Source organism: Mobula hypostoma, chromosome 7 (assembly GCF_963921235.1).
Source record: "Mobula hypostoma chromosome 7, sMobHyp1.1, whole genome shotgun sequence".
NCBI lineage: Eukaryota > Metazoa > Chordata > Chondrichthyes > Myliobatiformes > Myliobatidae > Mobula > Mobula hypostoma.
In genome coordinates, this window is record NC_086103.1 from 129,903,684 (window position 1) to 129,930,840 (window position 27,157).

Here is a 27,157-nt window from a genome sequence, read left to right on the forward strand (position 1 = left end):
TCCTTCCCCTCGCCGACTCAGCTGCCTGTACCCGGTGTCACTCCCCCTCCTCCAGCCCCGACCCCCTGACGCTACCTGCCGCTCTCACTGCTGACCGATACGGTCACGTTGGTGTCAGGGTCCAGGTAAGCCGTGCTGATGAAGGCCGTGAACCACTCGACTTTGGCGCCCAGCACGGGCCTCAGCAGCAGCAGCAGCAGCAGCAGCCACGGAGACAGGGTGGCCGCCCGCCGTCGCATCGTTGCTTCCTTCCCCGCAGCGGCAGCAGAAGTGAATCGAGCCCCCCCAAGGAGAGCGTGAGCTGGGCCCGAGCGTGTGAGCACAAGTGCTGGTATGTGTGTGTGCACACGAGTCCGACTACATTACGTCCCAATAGATCCGCTTGCGAGAGTTTCTGTGCGTCCCCACTCTGCATGCACCACTTTTTGTTGGTTGGCTCGTCGCAACCCCTCTCCTTTCTGCTGACTCTTTCTGTTCCAGTTCGCCTGCCTGTTGATGTTGACACTCGCTGACCTGACGTCAGTAACAGATGGGGAGTGACACTCGATCGTACAGCAACCAACTGCTACAAGCCTCCAGAAGTTAACTCTAACCTGTGCTCCCAAACTAGTCTGCAAGCACGTGCCTGCGTTATCGCTCTTCCCACCGTGTCCTCAAAACGAATAAAGGAAGAAATGTTCAGAAATATATTATGTTCCTTTTATAATTAAAAGAACGCCGTCACGATCTAAAATAGCGCGGCCAATCCTTCACAATGAGGATGAACAGTAAGAACAAGATGCAAATTCTGTCACAATCAGGTCACAGACAAATGACACCACAAAATATTTGATGAAGTTCATTTCACTGTACAGCACATTTGCGGCCAGTTCGGGGAACAACGAAATACAGTCACATTTCCTTAAGATGACACGGTCCTGATTAGGAATTGTTATGTGTAAATTAATTAATGGAACGTACAAAGCCGACAGCAGATGATTTTACGTTTTCCTTTGGAAAACTGTCAGACCTCCACTTGCTAGGTTAGATACCAGTCAATCTGAGATCTGGGACAGTCTGCAAGAAGTCTTGATGGCTAGCCTGAATTACTCCTATATGGTGAAAAGCTCATTATTAAATGTGATGGAGTGACGTGAATTGTAATACAACTTACAACAAATTAGTGCAATGATAGCACTGATTATGGTTTGCAAAATATTCTGATCTGAGGTGAGGGAATGTAATTGATGTCAAAGTTGATTGCATGGCAGAGGAATTGTGTGCGTATTTCTTTATTGGTGTCCCTTTGGAAGAAAATAATAATGCCTAACAAAAACTTTATCCATTAGTACCTAAACTTATTATTTAAGACTTCATATGAGGAATAACTTGACATCAGTGATATTTTATATTAACTATAATGTGTGACAGTTTGAGAGAACTTAGTGGGACAGAAAGACAAGGTAACCTACGGAAAAAAAAATCAGTATTGTTGATCCCAGGAATCCTATTCAGTCATTTCTCTGAATGGCATTTGCCTTTTAAACAAGAATAGAAACATAGAAACATAGAAAATAGGTGCAGGATTAGGCCATTTGGCCCTTCGAGCCTGCACCGCCATTCAGTATGATCATGGCTGATCATCCAACTCAGAACCCTGTACCTGCCTTCTCTCCATACCCCCGATCCCTTTAGCCACACGGGCCATATCTAACTCCCTCTTAAGTTTAGCCAATGAACTGGCCTCAACTGTTTCCTGTGACAGAGAATTCCACAGATTCTCCACTCTCTGTGTGAACAAGTTTTTCCTCATCTCGGTCCTAAAAGGCTTCCCCTTTATCCTCAAAATGTGACCCCTCGTTCTGGACTTCCCCAACATCAGGAACAATCTTCCTACATCTAGCCTGTCCAATCCCTTTAGAATTTTATACATTTCAATAAGATCCCCCCTCAATCTTCTAGCTTCCAGAGAGTATAAGCCTAGTTGATCCAGTCTTTCATCACATGAAAGTCCTGCCATTCCAGGAATCAATCTGGTGAACCTTCTTAGTACTCCCTCTATGGCAAGAATGTCTTTCCTCAGATTGGGGGACCAAAACTGCACACAATACTCCAGGTGTGGTCTCACCAAGGCCTTGTACAACTGCAGTAGTACCTCCCTGCTCCTGCACTCCAATCCTCTTGCTATGAATGCCAGCATACCATTCGCCTTTTTCACCGCCTGCTGTACCTGCATGCCCACTTTCAATGACTGGTGTACAATGACACCCAGGTCTCGTTGCACCTCCCCTTTTCCTAATCGGCCACCATTCAGATAATAATCTGTTTTCCTGTTCTTGCCACCAAAGTGGATAACCTCACATTTATCCACATTAAATTGCATCTGCCATGAATTTGCCCACTCACCTAACCTATCCAAGTCACCCTGCATCCTCTTAGCATCCTCCTCACTGCTAACACTGCCGCCCAGCTTCGTGTCATCCGCAAACTTGGAGATGCTGCATTTAATTCCCTTGTCTAAGTCATTAATATATATTGTAAACAACTGGGGTCCCAGCACTGAGCCTTGCAGTACCCCACTAGTCACTGCCTGCCATTCTGAAAAGGTCCCGTTTATTCCCACTCTTTGCTTCCTGTCTGCCAACCAATTCTCTATCCACATCAATACCATACCCCCAATACCGTGTGCTTTAAGTTTGCACACTAATCTCCTGTGTGGGAACTTGTCAAAAGCCTTTTGAAAATCCAAATATACCACAAAAATATTCCTTGCCTTTACATTGAATGTTTTCCCATTAACTATGACAAACTGCCTTGCTGTGAGTGTCTGATTGGGGGGCGGGGGCGCGCGGAGAAAGGATCAACAGGGATCACTTGCATTCATTCTGAATTTATGTCTCACTTTCAGCACCATGCTCTACATTAAAGTACTCCTATTTGCCATTGATATGATTTTCTTGAACACTGCACTTACTTTAAAGACTTTAAATTTAGCCATTTCTGGTAAATAACGATGGTTTAATTTACCCTAATCAAATGGTCTCATCTTGTGTGCTCATATTTTCTTTATTTCAATTTCCAACATGCTTTATATATCTTGTGTACATCAATAGGAATTGTGAAATCTTTCTAATGTACTAGGACAGAAATTAATTAAGTACACACTGACTGAATCATTCTGTTTTATGGCATTGGGTGCAATGACAGTTTTAAAAAATGTTTGTTCATCGGATGTGGATGTAATTGGCAATAAGAAGATCTATTGTAGATCTGTAATTGCTTCTGTATTAATGAGGCAGTGAGGAATCAGGAGACATGCAGGACTGCAGATGTTGGATTCTGATGTGAAAATGAACTGCAGGAAGAATTCAACAGATCGAACAGCACCTGTGGAAACAAAGGAATCCCACTATCAGCCACATTTGCCCCTCTTCCCCATCCACCCAATCTTCTGCTTTCCACAGGGACTACTCTCTCCATCACTCTGTGGTCTACTCACCCATTCCCATCCCATCCCATCCCTCAACCTGTCTGTCCTTGGCCTTCTCCACTGCCAGGGAGAGAGCAAACACAAACTAGATTAAAAACAACTCAAATTTGATTGAGTAGCCTACAACCCAATGGCATAACCTTACATTTACCAATTTCAGGTAACTCGCACCCTCTGCATTCTATTCCCACACCCACCAGTCCACCAAAATTCTTTCTCCATTTTCTTCATTGGGTGTTGCACTCTGCACCCGTTCCTAAATTGACTAAAGATGCTAAGAGGTGCATAAAAAAACATAAAATTTAGAAGGATGAGAGGGTATCTGATTGAAACATATAAGATTATTAAGGGATTGGACATGCTAGAGGCAGAAAACATATTCCCGATGTTGGGGGAGTCCAGAACCAGAGGCTACAGTTTAGGAATAAGGGGAAGACAGTTTAGAACAGAGTTGAGGAAAAACTTTTTCACACAGAGGGTTGTGGATCTGTGGAATGCTCTGCCTCAGAAGGCAGTGAAGGCCAATTCTCTGGATTCTTTCAAAAAAGAGTTAGATAGAGCTCTTAAAGATAGCGGCGTGAAGGGATATAGGGTGAAGGCGGGAAAAGGGTACTGATTGTGGATGATCAGCCATGATCACAGTGAATGGTGGTGCTGGCTCGAAGGGCTGAATGGCCTACTCCTGCACCTATTGTCTATTGTCTGACCTCTTCCATTCCTCCTCACTTATAACCTGGACTTGCAACCTTCTCCCGCCTGGTTCCATCTTCCATCATCCATATGCCTATTCACATGGGCTTTTTCTCACTTGGTTCAACCATTCCTAATCACTCTTCCTTTCATACCTGTTTCCATCTGCCCCCACCCTTCTCTTATCTGTTTCCACCTATCACATACTAGCCTCTATCTCACACCATCATCTCCCTCCTATTCTCAATCTCCAAGTCCAAGATATGGACCATCCCTTTACCTCCACAGATTCTGCCTGGCCACCCGAGTTCTTCTTTTGTTCCACTGAAGAATCAATTTTGTACTGCTGGGCCTGGAGTATCAAATAGAAACAGACAGTGCTGGAAAAGCTCAGCAGGACAGTTGGCATCTGTAAAACAATAAACAGTCAACGTTTTGGGTTTGTGACTATTCATCACGGCAGACAGATTGGGTAAGGAAGGCAGATTTCTAACAGTAAATAATAGCCAATGATGAAAACCTGAAATACAACAGAGTATGCTAAAAATACTCAGCCAGTCAGGCAGTATCTGTAAAGGGAAGAATTCCTACATAATTGCAGCTGTTGCCCTAAATATTTATTCCCTCCAACACACCATGGCTGTTTCGTGCATCATCTTCAACGTGCACTGTAGCAGCTTGTAACAGTGCTTCACAAACTTGCAAACACAACTGACAGAAATGGCAGGTGGATGAGAAAATTACATTACGTATACACTGGAAGAAGTATATCGACTTCTCAGGGAGCAACCCTGACTCTGAAGTCACCAAAATTCTATCCAGCATGTTATGAGAAATCACAATCCCCTTCTCCTTATTTTAAAAGAACAGGCATGGAACCAAAATGCTGCAAACAAGATCAACTCAATGACAAAATTGCTATTATTATTCTCCCCAACCCCAGAGTTGGACTGCAAAGTTGCCATGGAGTAAAAATTCATGAACTCAAAGCTCTTCCCTGTCAAAATGTGCTTCCTCTACTGAGGGAGTAATTAAAATTGAATAAGTCATGCATGTCCCTACAAGAATAAACTGGGCACCAAATGGACATTATTATAAAGAGTTTGTATTAATTTTTTACGTGACCCTTAAGTTTAGTGGTAATCCCTTCACTGGAAGAACTGCAGCTGACTGAGGTGGCAGTATCATTTCTCAAGATCAGTTGTGATGGGTATTAAATATTTGTGACACCAACCATAACCATTCCCATCATTTTAATTTTTAGTTCCCCTTTTACTCTGACTTCTCTGTTCTCAGCCTCCATCAAATTCTAAAAATGCCCAGTGTTAAATTGAGGAACAGATCTCACCCTCTGCCTTAGCACATTACAGCCCATGGGATGATTTAATTTTTAAAAATTCAGTTAATGACCCTCTTTTTTCCCTCTCTGCAGAAGTGGCTGTACCTTTCTGTTTAAAGTTTTTTGAAAATCTTTTCTGCCTCTAACCACTGGTTTTATTATTATTTTGACAATTTTGGTTGATATTCTCTCTCCAGCCCTCCATTGCTTTTAAATTAAAACATGTTTGTTTTTTCAACTTTTTCAATTCTGATGAAGGGTCCTTAATTGGAAATATCAACTCTGTCTCTCCCCATAGGTGTTGCCTGTGTGCAAACATTTCCAGAATCTATAGAGTTTTGGAACACAACCACGAACATATCCACTAATTCCATTGTACACCTCTGGGATGTAAATTATCAGATCTTTGATACTTTAAAAATGTTCAGGCTCATTAAGTTCTTAAAGGTAAAGTTTCTTTCAATTGATTCTACAGTCTTTTTTTATCTTGTCATTGTTGTTTTTTATTGGTCTTTTGGTTCTCCAGTACTTGGAGGTATTATAAGAATCTTCTTTAAAGATAGACATTATTATTTGTTTAATTACCCAGCTCTTTCTTAATTCCCTATCTTAAATATTCCCATCTCTGAAGAAGAGAAATTATGAAATCACAGTTAACTATTTACAATTTCACTCACTCTCTTTGTCAAAAGACTTAGGTAATTCATAATAACACACACAAAATGTTGGAGGAACTCAGCAGGCCAGACAGCATCTATGGAAAAGCATAAACTGTCAACGTTTCGGGCTGAGACTCTTCATCATCTCGTGTTTGGATAATTCATATTTTTTTTCTTCCATGATAAGTTTGCTAAGTATCAAGATTTTTGTTTTCTAGTGAATGCAGCAACTGAAGAATCAGTTTGGCAATGCTTTCAAAATAATAAAGAATATGTCAGTGCTTTTATGAAAGCAAAGGATTTTGAGAAAAAAATCTGAATTTCTGTGGTATCTTTTACAATTACAGAATGTTCACCTGATAGAGCAAGTTTGATAAATGGCTCCCTATTTCCCAAATTACAACTGTGTATTAATGAGCACTTGGCCAGTAGTGAAAGTATATCTATTTTTAAACTCTTTGTCTTCTATTCAAATGAAGAAATCACTACTAGTGTCTTTTTCTTATTTATTGAGTTTAACATTTCTTAAGTTGCATTTTATTCTGCTTTACATGTGCACTACTAATTCATAATTGTTTTCCACACAAATCTCTATACAAGAAAGCAATGACTGTTGGGTAAGAAGAAATTAACTTTTACTCAACCATGAATTCATAACTGATAAAGATAATTTCTCTTTTTGTTATATACTGTATTTGGTTTAAGAACAAGTGATTACATAGTGTCCTCTTGAAGTATTTTGTTGTTGTTTCACAGTGGCACAGTAGCGCAATTCAGTTGAACTCCCAGTATCAGAGATGCAGTGTTCTTGAAACACCATGAATTTAGAGATACTGTCATATTTTTACATTGAAGCATTTGTTTCTTCTGTAGCCTTTAGCTGGTTAGTTGCGTCATGAAACTTTTCTTTGCCTGTGCTGGTAATTGGAGCTCTAGCAATGCCACTCAAAGGAACAGTGTTAATACAAGAAAGCATTGGATACCATTGGTAGTGTTAAGTAACAGAAGTAGAACTTTGGGATTGTGCATTGAAAATTTGAGAGACCATGAAAAGTAGCAGATAGTCGTGCCTTGGTTTCTTGCACTTGTATCAATGAAACTAATTTCTCAATCCCTATCCCTATAGTGGGAGCATTTAGATCATTATGTTCTGTATGGGGAAACTGGTTTGAGAAATATAGGCTATATATTAAGAATGATTATAGAAACATTGCTTCCCCATATTCAGGGATAGAGGAGTGTACATTAAATATATGTTAAACATACAGCTCTTTCTTAGCCACAAAATCAATAATATTCTGGGTTATTTTGTCACTAAGTCCATTAGTAGATCAATTACTGTCTCCAATGACTAATTGGTGGCAATATACTTTTTTTAAATGATTCAGATGTGTTAATGTAGCCCATACAGTCCATTTGGTTTTATAAACACCTAGCAACATTTCACTAGCATATTTCATGTGTATGTAACATCCATTTCTCACTGAAATTCACCTAAGAATCTACTCTTTGGAAATCTCCAAACATTTCAAGTTGTATCTCGAAAGAAAGTGCTTTAAAGTGGTGTACTACAATTTTTCAATATTAACTGTATCAACAGGAGCTATAATAATGTATTTTTACAGTGCCTTTAATCAAAGAAAAACTTTTAAAGTGTTACATAGAGACATGAAGGAATTGAAGGCAACATGGCTGGAAGTGGCTTGTCAAAGGGCGAGGTTTTGAAAAAGAATCTAGGTGGAGAGACAGAGTCATAGCAGAGAAGAAGAATGAGTCACAAATCCACGGACAAAAGAAACTGCAACATTCTCACAAAATTTCACTGTTGTAACTTGAAAATGTCAATATTAATAATTAATAATTAACTTAGATGGTTTAGTTAACTTTTAAAGAACACAGGGAAAAGAAATTAACTCATTTCAATAATGTTTTAACCATTATTTAGGCCCAGAAAGCTCTTCATGTATTTTTCACATATTCCAAGAAAGCAAATTGTGCAAGTTTTTGTATGAAACGTTACGTAATACATTTTATAAGACTGCCAAATGTAAAACATTGTTCTATTACAAATTAAGTGAATCACCACAGATTATTCAACATAGCAGCTGTACCCAAAAGGTAGATGAGTCAAAAGCATCCTGCACATTTAAAATGATTTTAGGCGAGGGCTTCATACCATGGCCACACAGTACACAGAAACCGCTGGAGGCCATTTCTTCATCACTGGATGTCTGCTTGCACAAACCTTTAAATGTCTTAACAAATACCAAGCTCATTACAAAACACTTTCTTGTCTGTACCTGTTCTACACATCATAGCTTTTGAACATATGACATGCAAATACATTACTGGGATCAAATACCATTCTGTTACAATATTATATCAAAATCCATGACACTTGATAACAAACAATCATAAAATGCTACAACAAACTAATGTACTTCCCTGAAAGTTTAATTCAAGCAAGCAGTATGGTTAATATATACTGATATATACTAATGCAGAATAAATAACTCAGGCCATAATATTCTGTAATTAAATTCTGGAAGCTGCATACTGTCATGGGTTAATCTCACGGCAGAAAAGCAAACTTGAAATCCCACAGAACGTTCGCAGGATTTTGTTAAAATAATGAGCAGTTCCAAACCACAATATTTTTGTGTAAGCACTTTCAAAGCATCTTAAAAGCATCTTAACACAATTTTTGTGTATTTTTTGGTTTATGGACAAAATCAACTACAGAATTGAAGTGTAGTTACCCGTTCCTTGCAGCACATGATAGCACATCAATGCAATTAGTAACGGAGTAAGCAATAAATACTGCTAGGAGAAGATGCAAAGTTGCTGTATCTCCTCCCAGTTCCCAGAATTTCTGAACAACAAGACCATGGTAGTACCTTCACCATCTGAACTACACAGGGGTTTAAGAAGGTTCATTACTCTTTTCACAAGGGAAATTAGGGATGGACAATCAATGCTGCCCTTGATAGTAATAAATATCTTGTTCCTTTGATACCCAACCAGTATGCCCAGAATGGAATAGAGGATTTCCACCCTGAAGATACAAAACGGGCACCCACAAAAAACTGTAAACAATATTTTATTCTTTTCTGTGTCCTCTTTTAAAACCTATTCAATCCTCATTGGGTTGGCTTTGAAATAATCTTCTACTGGGATTATGGTAACCCCTCCAAACCAGTTCTGGAGCCATACTTGTTGAATATTCATTTTCATAAAGAACCAATTATGATCTTGAGACCACTTCTTCATCACTGGATGTCTGTTGGCACAAACAGTTAAACATTTCAACAAATACCAAGTTTATCTGTACAACTGTGCTTTTATACACAGTTTTACTTTATGTTTAAAACATTTTATAATTGTATTTGCAGATCTGCCAAACAAAGCAGCTTCAGAGGATGCCTTCGTTGATTTAATTTACTATGTTATTAATTGCAGTTATGCTCTTAATCAGATAGCAAAACTCCCCATGGACTTTATGAACAAACTAAATGGAGAATAAGCTAACAATGAAAAAATACTTCTATAGTGCTTATTAAATAGAAAGAGATATCTCAAATTTGTGTTAGGTTGAGGCAGCAATGTCAGAAAGGGTTAAAACACAGAGAAGGGGGAAGATCTTGAGGTTTAGCAAGAAGTAAAAGTCCATAGGAGTTTGCTGATATCTGTTGTAGGAAGGCAGTATTGAACAGTAGGGCAAAACAGGGGACTAGACTATTAAAAATGGTTTTCACATACATTTTATTCCTGGATTTAGGATCTCTGACTGATGGACATCTGTTTATATGAATGAGCTCCCGTAATATTCAAAAGTCCAATGTCTGTACACACATTTATTTCAACAAATGGAAAAACTAGCTTCCTGTCCCTCTCCACTTTTAGTAATATTCTTTCTTACCAGTCAAACATGCTTTTGATGCCTTTCATTACAAACACCACAGATGTATAGCTACCATATTGAGTAATTTTTGTGTATTTTTTGGTTCATGGACAAAATCAACTTATGGACATCTGTAAAAACAGGCTCTGTTCATTACCTGGGAATGGCCTGGACAAACTTTGTGCTATATAGAAACAAGTCATTTATTGTAATTGTAATGAGCCTTGGTGAGAACACACCTGGAGCTCTGATTATAGTTTTGGTCTTCTTGCCTAAAAAGGGACATACTTGCTCTCAATGGAGTGCAACAAAAATTCAACAGACTAGTTCCTGGAATGGCAGTCCTGACAAATGAGAAGTGATCCAATAGGCTGCATCCTCCAGTGTTCAGAAGAATGAGAGGTGACCTCAATGAAACTTACAAAACTGTTAGAAGGCAAGAAAGAGTAGATATAGTGAGGATGTTTCCTTTGACTAAGAAGTTTGGAACTAGCATTATAGATTCAATTAAGCACCTTAGCACAATGGTTCACAAGGGAAATTAGGGATGGACAATCAATGCTGCCCTTGATAGTAATAAATATCTTGTTCCTTCAACACCATGTGTTTTTTTGTCTGCACTCGTTCACTTACTTTTGCAGTCCTCTCTGGGGTTTTCATCCAATGTCATTTTCTCCCTTATTTCAATCCCTGCCTTTTTGAATTTCCCTAGGACATGCCCTTAATTATTTTTGTCCATTTTATCCGTCACTGCTCTCATTCCATCCCTAACTCAGGCCCCAACCTCAGTTTTCAGTCACCATCCTTTCACGGTCAAGTACTCTGATCATCAGGAGGGATTCTTAACTCAATGTTGATTTTTTTTTAAATTGGCAGGTAGAATGACATTTTGAAAAATAAAATCTTTGCCCCAATAGTGTTTGTAGCAGAACTCAGTTGTCCCTATTAGTTCTGCCAAAATCCAAATGAAGCCATGGAAATTTATATCCTAGACTGGTTTCAGGATCCTGATATAAATTTGTTATCATCCATGTTGCTATAGACATTCCTCAACCCCTTCTCACAAGCCTGAGGGAATCACATACAATGATAGTTATCAGCATTGCTATCAGTAGAAAGGCTGGAAGAGTTTATTAGGAATTTTACTTATTTTGAAGAATATGTTTGAAGATGAATAATCTCAGGAATGAAAGACATAATATATGAGGAGTGGTTGATGAGGCTGTACTTGAAAGAGTTTAGAACAATGAGGGGGATTTCATTAAAGTACTAAAAGGCCTTGAGAGACTGGATGTGGAGAGGAGTCTTCCAGTAGTGGGGGCATCTAGGATCTGAAGGCACAGCCTAAGAATAAAGGGATATTCCTTTAAAATTGAGATGAGGAGGAATTTCTTCAGCCAGTGGGTGGTGAATCTGTGGAACTATTGCCACAGCGAGTGGTAAAGGCCAAGCCATTGCCTGTATATAATGCAGATATTGACAGGCTCTCGATTGGTAAAGGGATTAAGAGTTACATGGAGAAGGCAGGAGAATGAGGTAAACAAAGCAGCCCTGATTTTTACTTGCATTTCCAGCATCTGCAGATTTTTAAATTTGTGATTGGAACCCTAATTGAATGGTGGAGCAGACTCAATGGGCCAAATAGCCTAATTCTGCTCCAATGTCTGATGGTCTATTTCCTTTCAGCTTCCCCCTGGGAAAAGATTCTGCTGTATTATGAAACTGATATAACAGACTTTTCCATCATGGGAAAATGATATTTAAAAATCTCTCCCAATTAATAGATTATAATAGTAACTAGATGGAATTGTGAACAAGATCAAGTGTTAAGACTCAAAGTTTGGCTCATGAAAGATTTTCTGTCTGAAGAAACCCAAGTCATGCCATTTATTTATTTCTAATTTTAAAAAATTAACTCAGCTGGCATGGTGTGTAAAAGTATCAGAACAGATGTTTCATAGAAGGCACATCAGAATCAGTTTTGAATTATTCTTAGTAGTATATAATAATGCTGAAACATTCTGACTTTGAAGATGTGCAATTCATATTACCCTGACTTCCTAATTGCGTGAAGTTCATGTCAGAGACATTAATTTACAGATAAATTATAGTGGTCAGTATGATTAAATGACAAACCTTGAAAAGAGGGCTTGTTTTGCGAATTCAGTTTCGTCAGAGGACACAGTCACCATTTGGCCTGTAACAGTCAGCTTGCTACATCTCGGATCCTCGTTGTTAATGGGATTTTGCCTATGCACAGATAAAGATAAAGAAATGAATATACAAGAAAAATATAACTAGCAGATTAACTAAGATAACACATTTGGTGTGGGACTAATTCATTTTGCTTCATGAAATTATCATTCAGATACATTACAGATCCTGATTGTCTTTAAAAGAAATGCCAATTCATATATGGTCCAAATTCTATTTCTGATGGGAGACCCAGCCTGACAGTAGTTAGATTTCCTTCATTTTCCCCTTCAGCAGTTTCAGTCAATTCTAGATAATCCAGGCATTTTTAAAAAATTTTTAAAAATAAGTATTTCATAAGCAACACAATGAGCTTGGATTTTTTTTTCAGAATTTTGGATTGCTTCTGATCTGTTCTGCTGGTTCTCTTCCAGCTCAGTGTCTCTAATTTGTTGGTCTATTGCCATTTATCCTCCAGAATGCCTCTGCCACCTTGCAATGGAATTTTTGGAGAGGTAAGCATCAGAAACCTCAGAATGTGAAAGATTTGTAGTTCCAAACCTTTTATGTTCACTATATTGCTCCTTAGATCATTGTCGAAACTTTCTTTGGAGTAGCCATTGGGAGAAGTGTAAGAGTGGGGAGCTGAACCCTTATCAAAAAGGAGCAGAAGGTAAGAATGGGTTAGTTTTTATTTTCCTGTTGATCCGACCTTTGACTTAGGTAAAGTTGACAAAATAGCAGTGGAATGCATCTCCTGCAAGCTATCTGAAGTCAAAGTAGCTCATGGTCTCCCTGACAACTACATCTGTAGGAAGCGTTGACAGACCAGGTCAAAGTCCTGGAGGTGCAGGTGGATGTATTCAGGATCATCTGGGAAGCTGAGGATGTCATTGATGACAGTTGTGATTGTGAGAAATCGCACCTCCGGTGCAGACTACTGATAGGTGAGTGACCAACAGCAGTAAGGGAGTAAGCGGCCAGTGTAGATTCCCCTGTGGGCAATCCCTTCCGTAACAGGTACATCCCTTTGGAGATTGTTGGGGGAGATGACACTTCAGAGGCCAGCAGCAGTAGCTGGGTTAGTGGCACCATGCCCAGCTATGAGGCAAAGAGGGAAGGATGAGCTCAGGTAGGGTGATAGTGATAGGGGACTCAATAGTGAGGGATGCAGGTAGGCTTTCCTGTGTGCAATCAACACTCCATGAGAACGTTGCCTCCCTGGTACCTTGGTGAAGGACACTTCGTAATGGTTATCGGACTTTCTCAGAGGGAAGGGTGAGCAGCCAATGGTAGTGGTCCAAATGGGGTGTCATGGTCCTGTGGCATATAGCATATTACAGCGCAAGTGACCCGGGTTCGATTCCTGCTGGAGTCTACAGGGAGTTTGTATGTTCTCCCCCGAGACCACATGGTTTTCCTCTGGCTGGTCCAGTTTCCTGGTATGGTGGCAGGGACAAGTACATTAGAGGTTTTGAAGATATGTTTGGACAGGTATATAAATATGAGGAAGATGGGGGAATATGGACAGTATGTAGGTAGGAGGGATTAGTTTTGGGGGGTTTTTCGATTTACTCTTTAACTGGTTCAATTTTGTGGCCAAAGGGCCTGTTCCCGTTCAGTACTATTCTATGTTCTACTGCAAAGATGTACAGGTTTTAGGTTAATTGGTCACATGGCTGTGATAGGACAGTGCAGGCTCGTTGGGCTGGAAGGACCTGTTACCGTGCTGTATTTCTAAAATATAGGTTACCAGTGACATAGACATGAGCAGGGATGAGGTCCTGCAAGGGACTTTAGGGAGCTGGGTGGATAGTTAAAAAGCTGGATTTCCATCACTGCAATCTCAGGATTACTACCCATTCCACTGCTAGTGGGGTGAGAGATAGATACATAGTGCAGTTCGATACTTGGCAAAAGAACTGCTGCAGAAGGGAGAGCTTCAGACTTATGGATCACTGGGACTCTCTTTCAAGGGAGGTGAAATCTGTACAAACAGGCTGGTTTGCAATCTGAACTGGAAGGGAACCAATATCCTTGCTGGGAGATTTGCTAGAGTGGCAAGTAAGTGGATGAGAACCACAGAGAGGGCAACAGGTGGTGAAGCTGAGGGCAAGAAAGATGGTATGACAAGTAAGACTGAACGGAAGGACAGCAATGGGCAAACAAAGATACATGGTGGGACTAATAGGCTGACGTGTCTACTTCAACACAAGGAGTATTATGGATAAGGAGAATGAACTTAAGAGCTTGGATTAGTACACGGAATTACAATGTTGTTGCATTACAGAGACCTGGTTGCATGAGGAACAGGAATGGTAGGCCAACATTCCTAGATTTTGTTGTTTTAGACATGATGGAAAGGGAGGGGAGTGAAGATGTGGAGGGGCTACTCTTGGGATAATGGGAAATGTCACAGCTGATACCAGAGAGGACGCATTGGAATCAAGATGGTGCCAAGCTGCAGTCTCTTGAAATTGTGGCTCAGACTGACTTGTTTTGTTAAATTCGTAGGAATGGTTTTGAGGAGATAGAGGTGAGTTAGGGGTCAGGTTAAGACTTCAAAACAGTGATGTGGAGTAGTTAGAGGTCAGATTAGGGTTTAGGGACACGGATATGGAAGAATTAAAGGTCAGGCCTCCTCTCTACATTCCAAGTCTAGCAACATGGATGGGTGACAAAGGGCATCTAGATGCTCTTGAATGGACCTCCTGTATGATAAAATAGACGCTTGGCCTCACAATCTACCTTGATATGATCTTAATCCTTATCGTTTACCTACAATGCACATTTTTGGTAGCTTTTACACTTTATTTTGCATAGTTACTGTTTTACCTTATTTAGTTCAATGTACTAAGCTGTATGATCAGTGTGCAGGACAAGCTTTCACTATATCTTGGTACAAGATGTGACCATAATAAATCAATACCAATATCAATCTAGTAAACCATGTTGCACTTCCTCTGTTATTCCTCATGATCCCTTTTTTTTGTGCTGTTTATTTTTTTTGAAATCTATAGTAATTTTATGTCTGTGAATTGTGCTGCTGCCATAAACAACAAATTTCAATCATATAAGGCAACGATAATAAACCTGATTCTGATCATCTAACTTTAGCCAGTGAGACCAATTCTAAACACACTATTTCTGATGTGATCTCACCAGGCACATATACTCTGACCGCTTTATCAGGTACAGGAGTGGGACCCAGTGAGTTCTGCTGCCGTCGCCCATCCACTCCAAGGTTCTACATGCTGTGTGTTCCCAGATGCTCTTCTGTACACTCTGTTGTGACACATGGTAATTTGAGTAAATGTCACCTTTCTGTCGATATTGTGGGAGAGGGCAGGGCACACACCAGCACAGCACCATGCAGGCTATTGAACTCAACTTTATTGATAACGCTGTATGTACAATATGCGGACTCCTCCCATGTGGGACTGGCTAACTGAGTGGCATTGGAATAACACTACTAACTACTACGACATCTCCCCTCCTTGAAAAAAAACTAGGTATGAACTTCCTGTCTATAGAACTGCACTGAAATTATGGTCACTAAATTTGAGTGATTTGGTTCACTTTACCAATAGCACATAACTATGCTCCTTACATAAACATAAAAAAGAATTGCCAACATTGTAACTTTTTTTCTCTCTGTTTTTAACGGTCCCACTCTCTGTTTTCCTCCTTTTCTTAAAGAACATTCTGATTTCATGAAATGTTTTCAACATTTGAACTCCTTTTAAAAAACACTAAATCTAATGGAGGTCAGGGTAGATTACCTGAACACTGCGGCAAAGTGAGAAGATTATTCTGTCTCTTCAGTCACTTGCCCTAAACTATTTGTCTCCGCACCCCACTGCCCACGGGAGGACTGCAGTGAGGAGGAGTCTGTGACCCACCTCTTTGCACACTGTCAGTTCGCAAAGAGGATGTGGAGGAGGATGGACGGGCTGGTGTCACGTTTCATCCCCAGCAGCTGCGTAACAGAGGACTCTCTGATCCACGGGCTGTTCCCGGGGACACACACGGAGACAAACATCTGGTGCTGCTGGCAGATCATCAACTCGGTGAAAGACACTCTTTGGTCAGCCCGAAACTTGATGATCTACCAGCACATGGAGATCTCCCTGGGAGAATGCTGCCGACTGGCACATTCTCGGCTGCAGGAGTACGTGCTGAGGGACGCACGGAAACTCGGTGCAGGCACCGCAAGGGCCCGGTGGGGAAAGACCGTGGTTTAGGTTTCTCCACCCGTGGGAGTGGGAGTGGGAGGGGTCGGTGGGCGGGGAGTATACCCCTCAACAATGATCTGGTAAGCTGAACTACTGGAGTGCCACGTGGGTGGCTACAAATACGGATATGTACTGACTATAATGGAAATGTATGTAAAGGATGAAAAGTTCTTGAATGGTTTATTGTATATATTTATTTTTGAATAAAGTATATTTTGAAATTTAAAAAAAATTAGGCTATTGAGTATATCTCTGTGATGGGACAGATAAAACAGCCATAGCTGGTACAGGTTCCTGAAAATGCTGGAGAAGATGGAGATGAACAGACACGTCCACCTCAAGAAAATGGGCCTTGTCATAAAGATCACTTTGTTTCTTCCTCTACATTTTGTCGACTTTGAAGGCTGATGAGCACACGCCTGTATTGTCTGATTTCACTTTGTGATGCTCTGATCACAAACGATCGTGATGCATGCCACTGGGCTGTTGCTCCATTGGTGAATTGGTCTGAAACCCGAACAGCTTCACCTCTCCTGAGTGGCGACGAAGATTTTGCTCTGTGTCTGAGATCATGCATACTCTTCATTTTCACATGCGGTGTTGTCCCAATCAGCTTGAAAATGACTGTGCCTAAAACTTGTCATGGAAAATCTGGGAATTCTGTGGGACAGAGAGGTTCAGTACGATTTTTGTACAGTTTCCTGCATGCTTCACACTGCCTTACATAATCTCCAACTATGTGCTCAGACCTGGCCACCATACGGATTACCTTGCTTTTAAGCAACATTTTTCGATGCCTTGATGTCCTTGGTGGATTTGACTGATGATTTTGGCTGCATAGAAGCAGGAATGATGAGTTTGGAGCCCTTTAGCAGCAAACCATGAGGAGTGGTGAGTGTATCTCTTTCACGTCACTAAAGCCTGAGTTCACGAGTTCCCGTTCGAATGGCTGGCCATCCACACTCACAGTACTGCAAGACCTTGCTGCAGATTTGGTCCTTTTTCAACTCAGTGAGAATTTTATCCAGTTTACTCTGTGATGCAGGCAAGCTTTCACATCCCTGAGCTAAGTAAATGTTGGATCTTCCATGAGGGAGGAGTCAGCTTTCATCCACTCACTTTTGCACGGCATCCTCGACAGAGTGTCAGTGTTGTGAAAGATTAGACACTAGATGCTAGAATACTACAGCACAGTACGGGCCCCTCGGCCCTTGATGATGTGCCGACCCAGATATTCCTTAAACAAAACATACTAAACCCACACTACCCCATAACCCTCTATTTTTCTTTCATCCATGTGCCTGTCCAAGAGGTTCTTAAATACCCCTAATGTTTTAGCCTCCACTGCCATCCCTGGCAAGTCATTCCAGGCACCTACAACCCTCTGTGTAAAAAACTTACCCCTGATGTCTCCCCTAAACCTCCCTCCCTTAACTTTGTACATATGCCCTCTGGTGTTTGCTATTCGTGCCCTGGGAAACAGGTACTGGCTATCCACCCTATCTATGCCTCTCATAATCTTGTAGACCTCTATCATTTCCACTCTCATCCTTCTACACTCCAAAGAGAAAAGTCCCAGATCTGCTAACCTTGCCTCATAAGACTTGTTTTCCAATCCAGGCAACATCCTGGTAAATCTCCTCTGCACCCGCTCCATAGCTTCCACATGCGACCAGAACTGAACACAATACTCTAGGTGTGGTCTCACCAGAGATTTGTAGAGTTGCAACATGACCTCGCTACTCTTGAACTCAATTCCCCTATTAATGAAACCTAGCATCCCATAGGCCTTCTTAACTATCCTATGAACCTGTGCAGCGACCTTGAGGGATGTATGGATTTGAACCCCAAAGTCCCTCTGTTCATCCACACTCTTAAGTAACCGACCATTAACCCTGTACTCAGCCTTCTGGTTTGTCCTTCCAAAATGTATCAACTCACACTTATCCGGATTGAACTCCATCTGCCACTTTTCTGCCCAACTCGGCATCCTGTCTATATCCTCTTGTAACCTTCGATGACCTACAGCTCCATCCTGTACTTCTCCAAATGCTCGTAGATCCTATCCTTAAGAATCCTTTCCAATAGTTTGCAGACCACTGAGCGAAGACTCACCGGTCTATAGTTCCCAAGATTCTCCCTGTTACCTTTTTTAAACAAGGGAACTACATTTGCCATTCTCCAATCCTCCGGCACCTCCCCTGCAGCCAAAGAGGATTCAAAGATCATAGCTACTGCTCCAGTGATCTCTTCTCTCACTTCCCACAGCAACCTAGGGTATATCATGTCTGCCCCTGGGGGCTTATCAATCTTGATGGTTTTAAGAAGATCCAACACTTCTGCCTTAATCTCCACATTGTCCAGCACACAGACCTGTTCTATTTCGACCTCACCCTGATCAAGGTCCTTTTCACTTGTGAATACTGAAGCAAAGTATTCATTTAGGCCCTCCCCAACCTTCTCTGCCTCCAGGCACATATTACCTTCTTTATCCTTTAGCAGCCCCACCTTCATTCTTGTCGTCCTTCTGTTCTTCATATACGCATAGAATGCCTTGGGGTTCTCCTTAATCCTACATGCCAAAGCCTTCTCATGCCCCCTTTGAGCTCTCCTAAATCCTTTCTTAAGCTCCTTCCTGGCTACCCTATATTTCTCATGAGCCCCTCCTACTTCCTGCTTCTTATATCTAACATATGCTTCCTTCTCCCTCTTGATGAGTTGCCTCATGTGTTTCGACAGCCACGGTTCCCTTTTCCTACCATTTTTTCCTTGTCTCAGTGGGACAATCCTATCCTGAACCCAGCACACAACAGGAATTCTGCAGATGCTGGAAATTCAAGCAACACACATCAAAGTTGCTGGTGAACGCAGCAGGCCAGGCAGCATCTCTAGGAAGAGGTACAGTTGACGTTTCAGGCCGAGACCCTTTGTCAGGACTCCTTCGTCCTGACGAAGGGTCTCGGCCTGAAACGTCGACTGTACCTCTTCCTAGAGATGCTGCCTGGCCTGAACCCAGCACAAGTGGTCCCTACACTTCCTCCACATTACTTCTGTGCCTTCATCCTTGAATATCTGTTTCTAATTTACTCTCACTAGTTCCTGCCGCATCCCTTCATAGTTAGCCCTTCCCCAGTTAAGCACTTTCCCATTTTGTCTGTTTTTATCCTTTTCCATAGCTATGCTGAACCTAAGGGAATTGTGGTCACTCTCACCAAAATGTTCCCCCACCAAGAGGTCTGCCACCTGGGTTCATTACCCAGAACTAGATCCAGTATGGCCTCTCCTCTTGTCAGCCAGTCCACATACTGTGTCAGGAATCCTTCTTGAACACACCTGACAAATTCAGCCCCATCTCTCCCCCTTGCAGTCAGGAGGTGTCATTCAACATGAGGGAAGTTGAAATCACCCATAACTACAACTCTGTATTTCCTGCACCATTCTAAAATCTGCCTGCTTATCTGCTCCTCAGTGTCCTGAGGGCTATTTGGGGACCTATAGTCTACTCCCAGCACAGTGATCGATCCCTTCCTATTTCTGACTTCCACCCACACGAACTCAGTGGACACTCCCTCTGCAGCGTCCTCCCTTTCTATAGCTGTAATGCTACTCTCACCCCATTTTCTACCTCCCATCTTATTCCTTTTAAAACACCTCAGCCCCGGTACCTGCATCAGCCCATCCTGCCCTTCCTCCAGCCAAGTTTCAGTAACAGCCATAACATCGTAGTTCCACGTACTGATCCATGCTCTAAGTTCATCCCCTTTACTCCTAATACTCCTAGCGTTGAATTAAGACACATTTCAACCCCTCTAACTGGCTACGTTTATGTTTTGTCCCCTGCCTGTCCTTCCACACCAACTCAGAACACACAGCATCATGCCCTTGACCTTCTCCCCTAATCTCTGCACTCACATTCTGATTCCCAACCCCCTGAAAAACTAGTTTAAACCCTCCCCAACAGCTCTAGCAAACCTGCCCGCCAGGATATTGGTCCCTTTCCAGTTCAGGTGCGGCTGTCCTTTTTGTACAGGTCAGACCTTCCCCAGAAGAGATCCCAATGATCTGGAAATCTGAACCCCTACCCCCTGCACCAACCCTTCAGCCACACATTTATCTGCCATAACTTCCTGTTCCTACCCTCTGTCTTGTGGCACAGGCAGCAATCCTGAGATTACCACCCTAGAGGTCCTGCTTTTTAAACTTCTTTCCTAACTCTGTGTTGGCAGGTGGCCAAGTGGTTAAGGCGTCGGTCTAGTGATCTGAAGGTCACTAGTTCGAGCCTCAGCTGAGGCAGTGTGCTGTGTCCTTGAGCAAGGCACTTAACCACATATTGCTCTGCCACAGCCAAGCTGTATCGGCCCTAGTGCCCTTCCCTTGGACAACATCGGTGGCTTGGAGAGGGGAGACTTGCAGCATGGGCAACTGCCGGTCTTCAATACAACCTTCGCCCAGGCCTGCGCCCTGGAAACCTTCCAAGGCACAAATCCATGGTCTCACGAGACTAACGGATGCCTATATAACTCCCTATATTCCTTCTTCAGGATCTCGTCCCTACTCCTATCTATGTCATTGTTCCCCACGTGGACCACAACATCTGGCTGCTCACCCTCTCTCCTGAGAATACCGAGAACTCAATCTGAGACATCATGGTCCCTGGCACCAGGGAGGCAACAGACCATCCGGGATTCTCTATCTCACCCACAGAACAATCTGTCCCCCTAACTATCGAATCCCCTATCACTACTGCTCCCCTCTTTTCCCTCCTTCCTTTCTGAGCTGAGGGTCCAGTCTCGCTGCCAGAGACAACTTGTGCCTGGTAGGTTGTCCCCACCAACAGTATCCAAAACTGTATACTTATTGTTGATGGGAACGGCCACAGAGGTGCTCTGCTCTTTCAATCTATTCCCCTTCCCTCTCCTGACAGTCACCGAGTTATCTGTCTCCTGACTTTTAGGGGTGACTGTCTCCCTGAAACTCCGATCTATTACTGCCTCTGCCTCCCGAATGATCCGAAGTTCATCCAGCTCCAGCTCTGGGGAAAAGTTTCTTTTTCAATTTGGGCACAATGCTGTTCAGTAGGAGTCAGTATTCTTGATGCAAATGCCACTGCTTTCCATACACCACTGCAGTTTTGCATGAGCTCTCCCCCAGGCCAATGAAAGAGGCGTTTGCTGAGACCTTGGTTGCTTTGTTTGGATCGAAGAATGCCAATATTGGTGGTGAGGTAAGCTCTGCTTTAAGCGGTGAGACCGATTTCTCCCATGGTGTGTCCCAGATCCACACATTTCTCTGAGAGAGCAGGACACATAATGGCTTTGTTTTCTCTGCCAAATCTGGAATGAACCTTCAAGCTACACACATCAAAGTTGTTGGTGAACGCAGCAGGCCAGGCAGCATCTCTAGGAAGAGGTACAGTCGACGTTTCGGGCCGAGGCCCTTCGTCAGGACTAACTGAAGGAAGAGCGAGTAAGATATTTGAAATTGGGAGATTTTTACATGCTATTCAAAACGTTCAAAGGAACCTCTAAACAAGCCTGATGCATTTTGGAAACAAGTCCTGTGGACTGACGAAGTTAAAATAAAACTTTTTGGCCACAATGAGCAAGGGTATATTTAGAGAAAAAAGGGTGCAGAATTTCATGAAAAGAACACCTCTCCAAATGTTAAGCACAGGGGGGGATCAATCATGCTTTGGGCTTGTGTTGCAGCCTGTGGCACGAGAAACATTTCACTGGTAGAAAGAAGAATGAATTCAATTAAATACTAGCAAATTCTGGAAGCAAACATCACACCGTCTGTAAAAAAGCTGAAGATGAAAAGAGGATGGCTTCTACAACCGCATAATGATCCTAAACACACCGCAAAATCCACAATGGACTACCCCAAGAGGCGCAAGCTGAAGGTTTTGCCATGGCCCTCACAGTCCCCCGACCTAAACGTCATCAAAAATCTGTGGATAGACCTCAAAAGAGCAGTGCATGCAAGACGGCCCAAGAATCTCACAGAACTAGAAGCCTTTTGCAAGGAAGAATGGGCGAAAATTCCCCAAACAAGAATTGGAAGTCTCTTAGCTGGCTACAAAAAGTGTTTACAAGCTGTGATACTTGCCAGAGAGAGTGTTACTAAGTATTGCCATGCAAGGTGCCCAAACGTTTGCTTCAGGCCCTTTTTCTTTTTTGTTATTTTGTAACTGTAAAAGATGGAAATAATAAAGTAATCTTGCTTAAAATATTAAAGAAATGTGTCATCTTTAACTTTATGCCTTTTGGAAATCAGTTCATCTTTTACTCGCTTAGCTATTCACAGTAACAGGAATTTTGACCAGGGGTGCCCAAACTTTTGCATGCCACTGTAGGCCTCAGGCTTCCAATGAAATTGGGTTGTTGGGGTGGGTGTGAGGCAATAAATTTTACAGAAGAACCAATGGCAATTCATAATATAATAATGATATCTCAACCATATCCTTTTAATTCATACAGTGTGCTATTTATTAAGGGTCATACCCTGTTGATTTAATTTCTCTCCTTAAGTCATTAATGGTGCCTAGCAGTTTGATGGCAAACAATGGGGGGATAACATCATTGCTGGGGTGAATTGTGAAACAAAGTCTTTGATTAATTTCTCAATGGGAGAGAGGGAGTGAGCTCAAACACTTCAAAACATGCCATTTTAAAATTCAAAAGCAAATGAATTTTGTTTAAATTAGTTCCAGCTCTGAGCTGTATGAAAAGATAGCAGTGGTCGGAGTGGGCAGCACAGAATTTTGTATTTTGCTGTTGTTTGTAAAGAACCAGACTATTTTGTGTTCATGATGTGTTTAAATATGGCTAAGAAGCCCTCATGCTGAGCTGATTGATTGAGCTAGGAGACAAATCGTGGGCCAGTGGTGAGGAATCCGGTGGAATTCCAAGTAACATAAAAATCTCCCTTAAGGATGTCTGGGTTTTTAAAGTCCACTAATTAGACTTCCACACTTCCTGGTACTAGGAGAGTGACAAACATTTTGCTCAGTTTTACCTTAAAAATATATCTATAGAGGAAATTGACCACCATTTATGAGAAACCTCGGAGTAACACGACAGGCCTGCAATTGCTATTTACAGGTCTGCGTGACCCTAGGTGATAGTGAAGCTGGGAAAGATTCACCCCTCACACCCAGACCCACCCTCCCACATAGCAGCCAGCATTACAATATTACCCAGAACTCTTACATATTTGGTAACTGTAATCTCTCCAGAACCAGTTGGTTTAACTGCAGTCTTCCTCTGACAAATTGACCCAACCTGCTTGATACTGGCTAAAGAGACATTGGAAACAATTGCACAGCAACCACAATAATATTTTAATTCTTAAACTCACTTTAAGTCTGTGAGAATGCTGTCACTTATTTCCCAGTTCTGTTTCATCAAATAAAACTGAAAGCAGTTGAGAGTTAACCAGAACAGTTTCTTGACTGGAATCACTTAGACATTAAATTGGTTCAGTTTCAGGTTCTCTTTTTCTGAAGCCTTTTGAAAATGTAACTGTGTTACATTCTTTACTATTCTAGTTTTGCTCTGGCTGTGGCCCTCAAAAAGTCATAGGAAAGAAAAAGTCATAGGAAGTTAATTCACTTTCTTCCCTGAATAGATGTGCCTTAATTGGGATTTATACAGAGAAAGGCAAGTTTATCCAATTAGTTTCAGATAGAAATTTATCTGTTCAGCGGGGGAAGAGTTGGACATACCTGCAGTAATTCGGCTCAGTTTCTGACAATGTCAGAGAAGCACTGGGACTGGTCATCAGATCTGCAACTGTTCTGTCTGCTTGACTGATGTAGAAGAATGGAATACCAGTACTGTTGTCTGCGGAGCCGTCACTAATCAAAAAAATGTTTCCAAAAGGCAGACCTTTGATCTAGAAATAAATTTTCATCTGCATTATATTCATAGAAAAGATTTATTCTTAAGTCAACACTGCAATAACCATTCTGGTTTGGTTCCTGGCATCTGATGCAGTAGGTCGCCAGTACAAATGACCAATAACAACTTGCATTTATGTCATTAATAGAACAAAACACTTCTTGGAGATTTAGGGAAAATAAGGGAAGCTGGTGAGAATATATTAAGAAGTTGCTCAAAGTTTCTCCCCTCAGGCAGTTAACCTGAAGAACCATTCTAGTTTTCCACCCCAGCCCCCTCTATATATCAGTCACTGCACTGCATTGTAAACATTTTAAACCACTTTTTATAATCCTTTTTACATTTGTGGAATGTACATGCTGGTATTTATGTACATTTTATTCCACATCCATACTTTAATCTCTAACTTTATTCTTTATATAATTCTTTATTCTTCTAATTATTAAATAATATTTTTGTTACCCATCATGCCAACACACCCCAGCAAATTCCTAATATATGTGCATTTATATGGTGATTAAAGTTGATTCTTGATTTGAAGACGTGCCATGCAATATAGATTCCAGAACATGAGCTATAAAAATAATCGTTTAACTTGCAATGTTGGTGTTAAAGAGGAGCTTTTCACCAGACCCCAGGCACTTTTACAACTTCCTTCTCTCCAACACGTTCTTCATCACACCATAGAGCAATTACATCAATTGTTGTTCTTACTGCACACATACACTAAATATTTTCCTTACAAGCTCCTTATGACCCCGTGGCAACATTTTCCTTTCACTTACATCTATTTTAGGTCAAGATAGCAAACAAAATAATAAGCAGGGTAAGTCCAAGATGAAAGGAGAAGCAAGTGGGAACCCATTTACATCCAGCAAGCAGTGGAAACATATGGACCTATATGAACTGAAAGGAATATCCATTTGCAGCTAAAAGCAGCATTGAACAGAATTGCTGACAATTATGTAATGCTTAGATTAATCTGAAGAACAAATTCAGCTACGTAACTTGACTACTTCATTTTGCAAAATACTGTACGTCTGTCTTCTAATTCCAGCTCAAGCCTGGTTTTTTTTTTACTTCTATTCTATAGGTGTCTACTGTAGCTGACAAATCCTAAAGAAAGCAACTGAGAGGAAGGTAGAAACACTCAGCAGGTCAGGCAGCAGCAGAAGAAAGTAGGACAGGATCAAGGAGACAAAGCAAGACAGTCTCTCGGAGGAAGCAGATGCGTATTCCATTCGTACCAAAGAGTAAAACTGCGATTCACATCAAACCTGTGTTCGGAAGTGAAGCTATTTGTTTTGCTGGTGGCACACCAGCTACTGGAAGACATACAATCAGCACTGACTACCCGCCTTTTGATCTTTGCTAGGGAAGGAGCCTGTGAGTGGGCTATCACTGTGGGGTAACTCCCTGTGCCCCAGGGGTAGGCCTTGCACTTTCGATGATGTTACCAAGATTCTGTGTTTATGGATTTGGACTACGGACTTTTTCAGTGTTATGGTTTTTATATTCTGTGTTTTTTGGCAGTCCTTTCTCCTTTTTTAATGTGCAGGGGGCAGATGGTTTGGAGGTCGATGTTATTGTTGTGTTTTTCTTCATTTTTTGTGTGGAGGAGGGGGATTTGGGGGCTGATGTTCTTATCGTGTTTTTCTGTGGGGGAACGGAGTTTGGAGGTTTGATGAACATCTTGCCATTTTGTTTTTGTGGGGGGGGCAATGGGTTTGCTGTTTGAACTGGCTTCCATGGTTTTCTTTGTTTTATGGCTATCTGGAGAAGAAGAGTTTCAGAGTTGTATACCGCATACATACTTCGCTAATAAATGAACCTTTAAACTTAACTAAAGTTATACAGGCATCATGTGCAACCTTGTTTTGCATCATCTGACATGGCAATAATATTCTGCAATATAACAGAGAATCAGTCACTTCCTGGAGCATGTTGGCTAAACTCTCACAACAGCCGGTTATGTTCTGGAGGAAGTTTACAAAGTTGCCATGCAGACTCTGGACTGCAATCACTTTTCCTAGATTACTGAATGGAGTGATTTCCAAGTAGGAAAAAGTGGCGTAGAGGATGTGTTTGATACTGTCAAAATTTATTCACTCACTACCAGTAACTGAAAACCAGCCAGATAAGACAACAGAACTCTGCAGCCAGCACCATTTAGCTTCCACCACACACCATCTGGCATGATGTTCTTAGCCCACAAAAGCACTACTCTTCCAAAGCTTCAAGGAAACAGAGGCTCTATTAATTGTATGTTATTATTGATTCCTGTAATTTCTAAACCCCACACCTCCCTTCAATCCCTGTGCATTTCACTCCTGATTGGTATGGAAATCGAGAAAATTGAGTGTGAAGTGGAGTATTAAAAAGGAACTTTGATTGAATTCAGGTTGGAAAATGTGTTTGAGTAATGCAGTTTACAAGCAAAATCACACTAGGATGTAATATTCCCAAAAAGAAAAATCCTGCTTTTGCTGTCCTTCCTTAGGGCATAACATACAGACCACAGAACTACACAGCATAGGAACAGATGCTTCAGCCTACAACGTTGTGCTGAACAAATTCAATTAGTAATCAAATGGCTAACTAAACTAATCCCTCCTACCTACACATTGTCCATATCTTTCCATTTTCATCACATTCACGTGCCTTTCTAAGTGTCTTAAAAGTCCCTAACACATCTGCCTCTACCATCACCCCAGGCACCCACCACTCTGTGTAAAAAAATTTGTCCCTCACATCTCCTTTGATGTTACCT

General features: G+C 41.5%; 2 protein-coding genes across 3 annotated transcripts in view; both read right to left on the reverse strand.

The window, feature by feature from the left end:
* Positions 1-474, reverse strand: part of LOC134349529 (E3 ubiquitin-protein ligase RNF149-like) — a 40,780-nt gene extending 40,306 nt beyond the window's left edge. Inside the window, 2 exon segments of the mRNA XM_063053997.1 lie at positions 76-286; positions 289-474. Of these exon segments, the coding sequence (XP_062910067.1) occupies positions 76-286; positions 289-415 (338 nt within the window). The 5' untranslated portion in view covers positions 416-474.
* Positions 475-4,485: 4,011 nt separating this feature from the next.
* Positions 4,486-27,157, reverse strand: part of creg2 (cellular repressor of E1A-stimulated genes 2) — a 51,955-nt gene continuing 29,283 nt past the window's right edge. Inside the window, exons 2-4 of one of the 2 annotated variants that reach the window (XM_063053999.1) lie at positions 24,213-24,382; positions 12,195-12,308; positions 4,486-4,568 (exon numbers count right to left, since the gene is read on the reverse strand). In XM_063053999.1, coding sequence (XP_062910069.1) covers positions 4,550-4,568; positions 12,195-12,308; positions 24,213-24,382 — 303 coding nt within the window. In that variant the 3' untranslated portion in view covers positions 4,486-4,549. Of the gene's footprint in view, positions 4,569-6,656; positions 9,438-12,194; positions 12,309-24,212; positions 24,383-27,157 lie in introns of those variants that run through there. The other variant, XM_063053998.1, reaches the window with a different exon arrangement.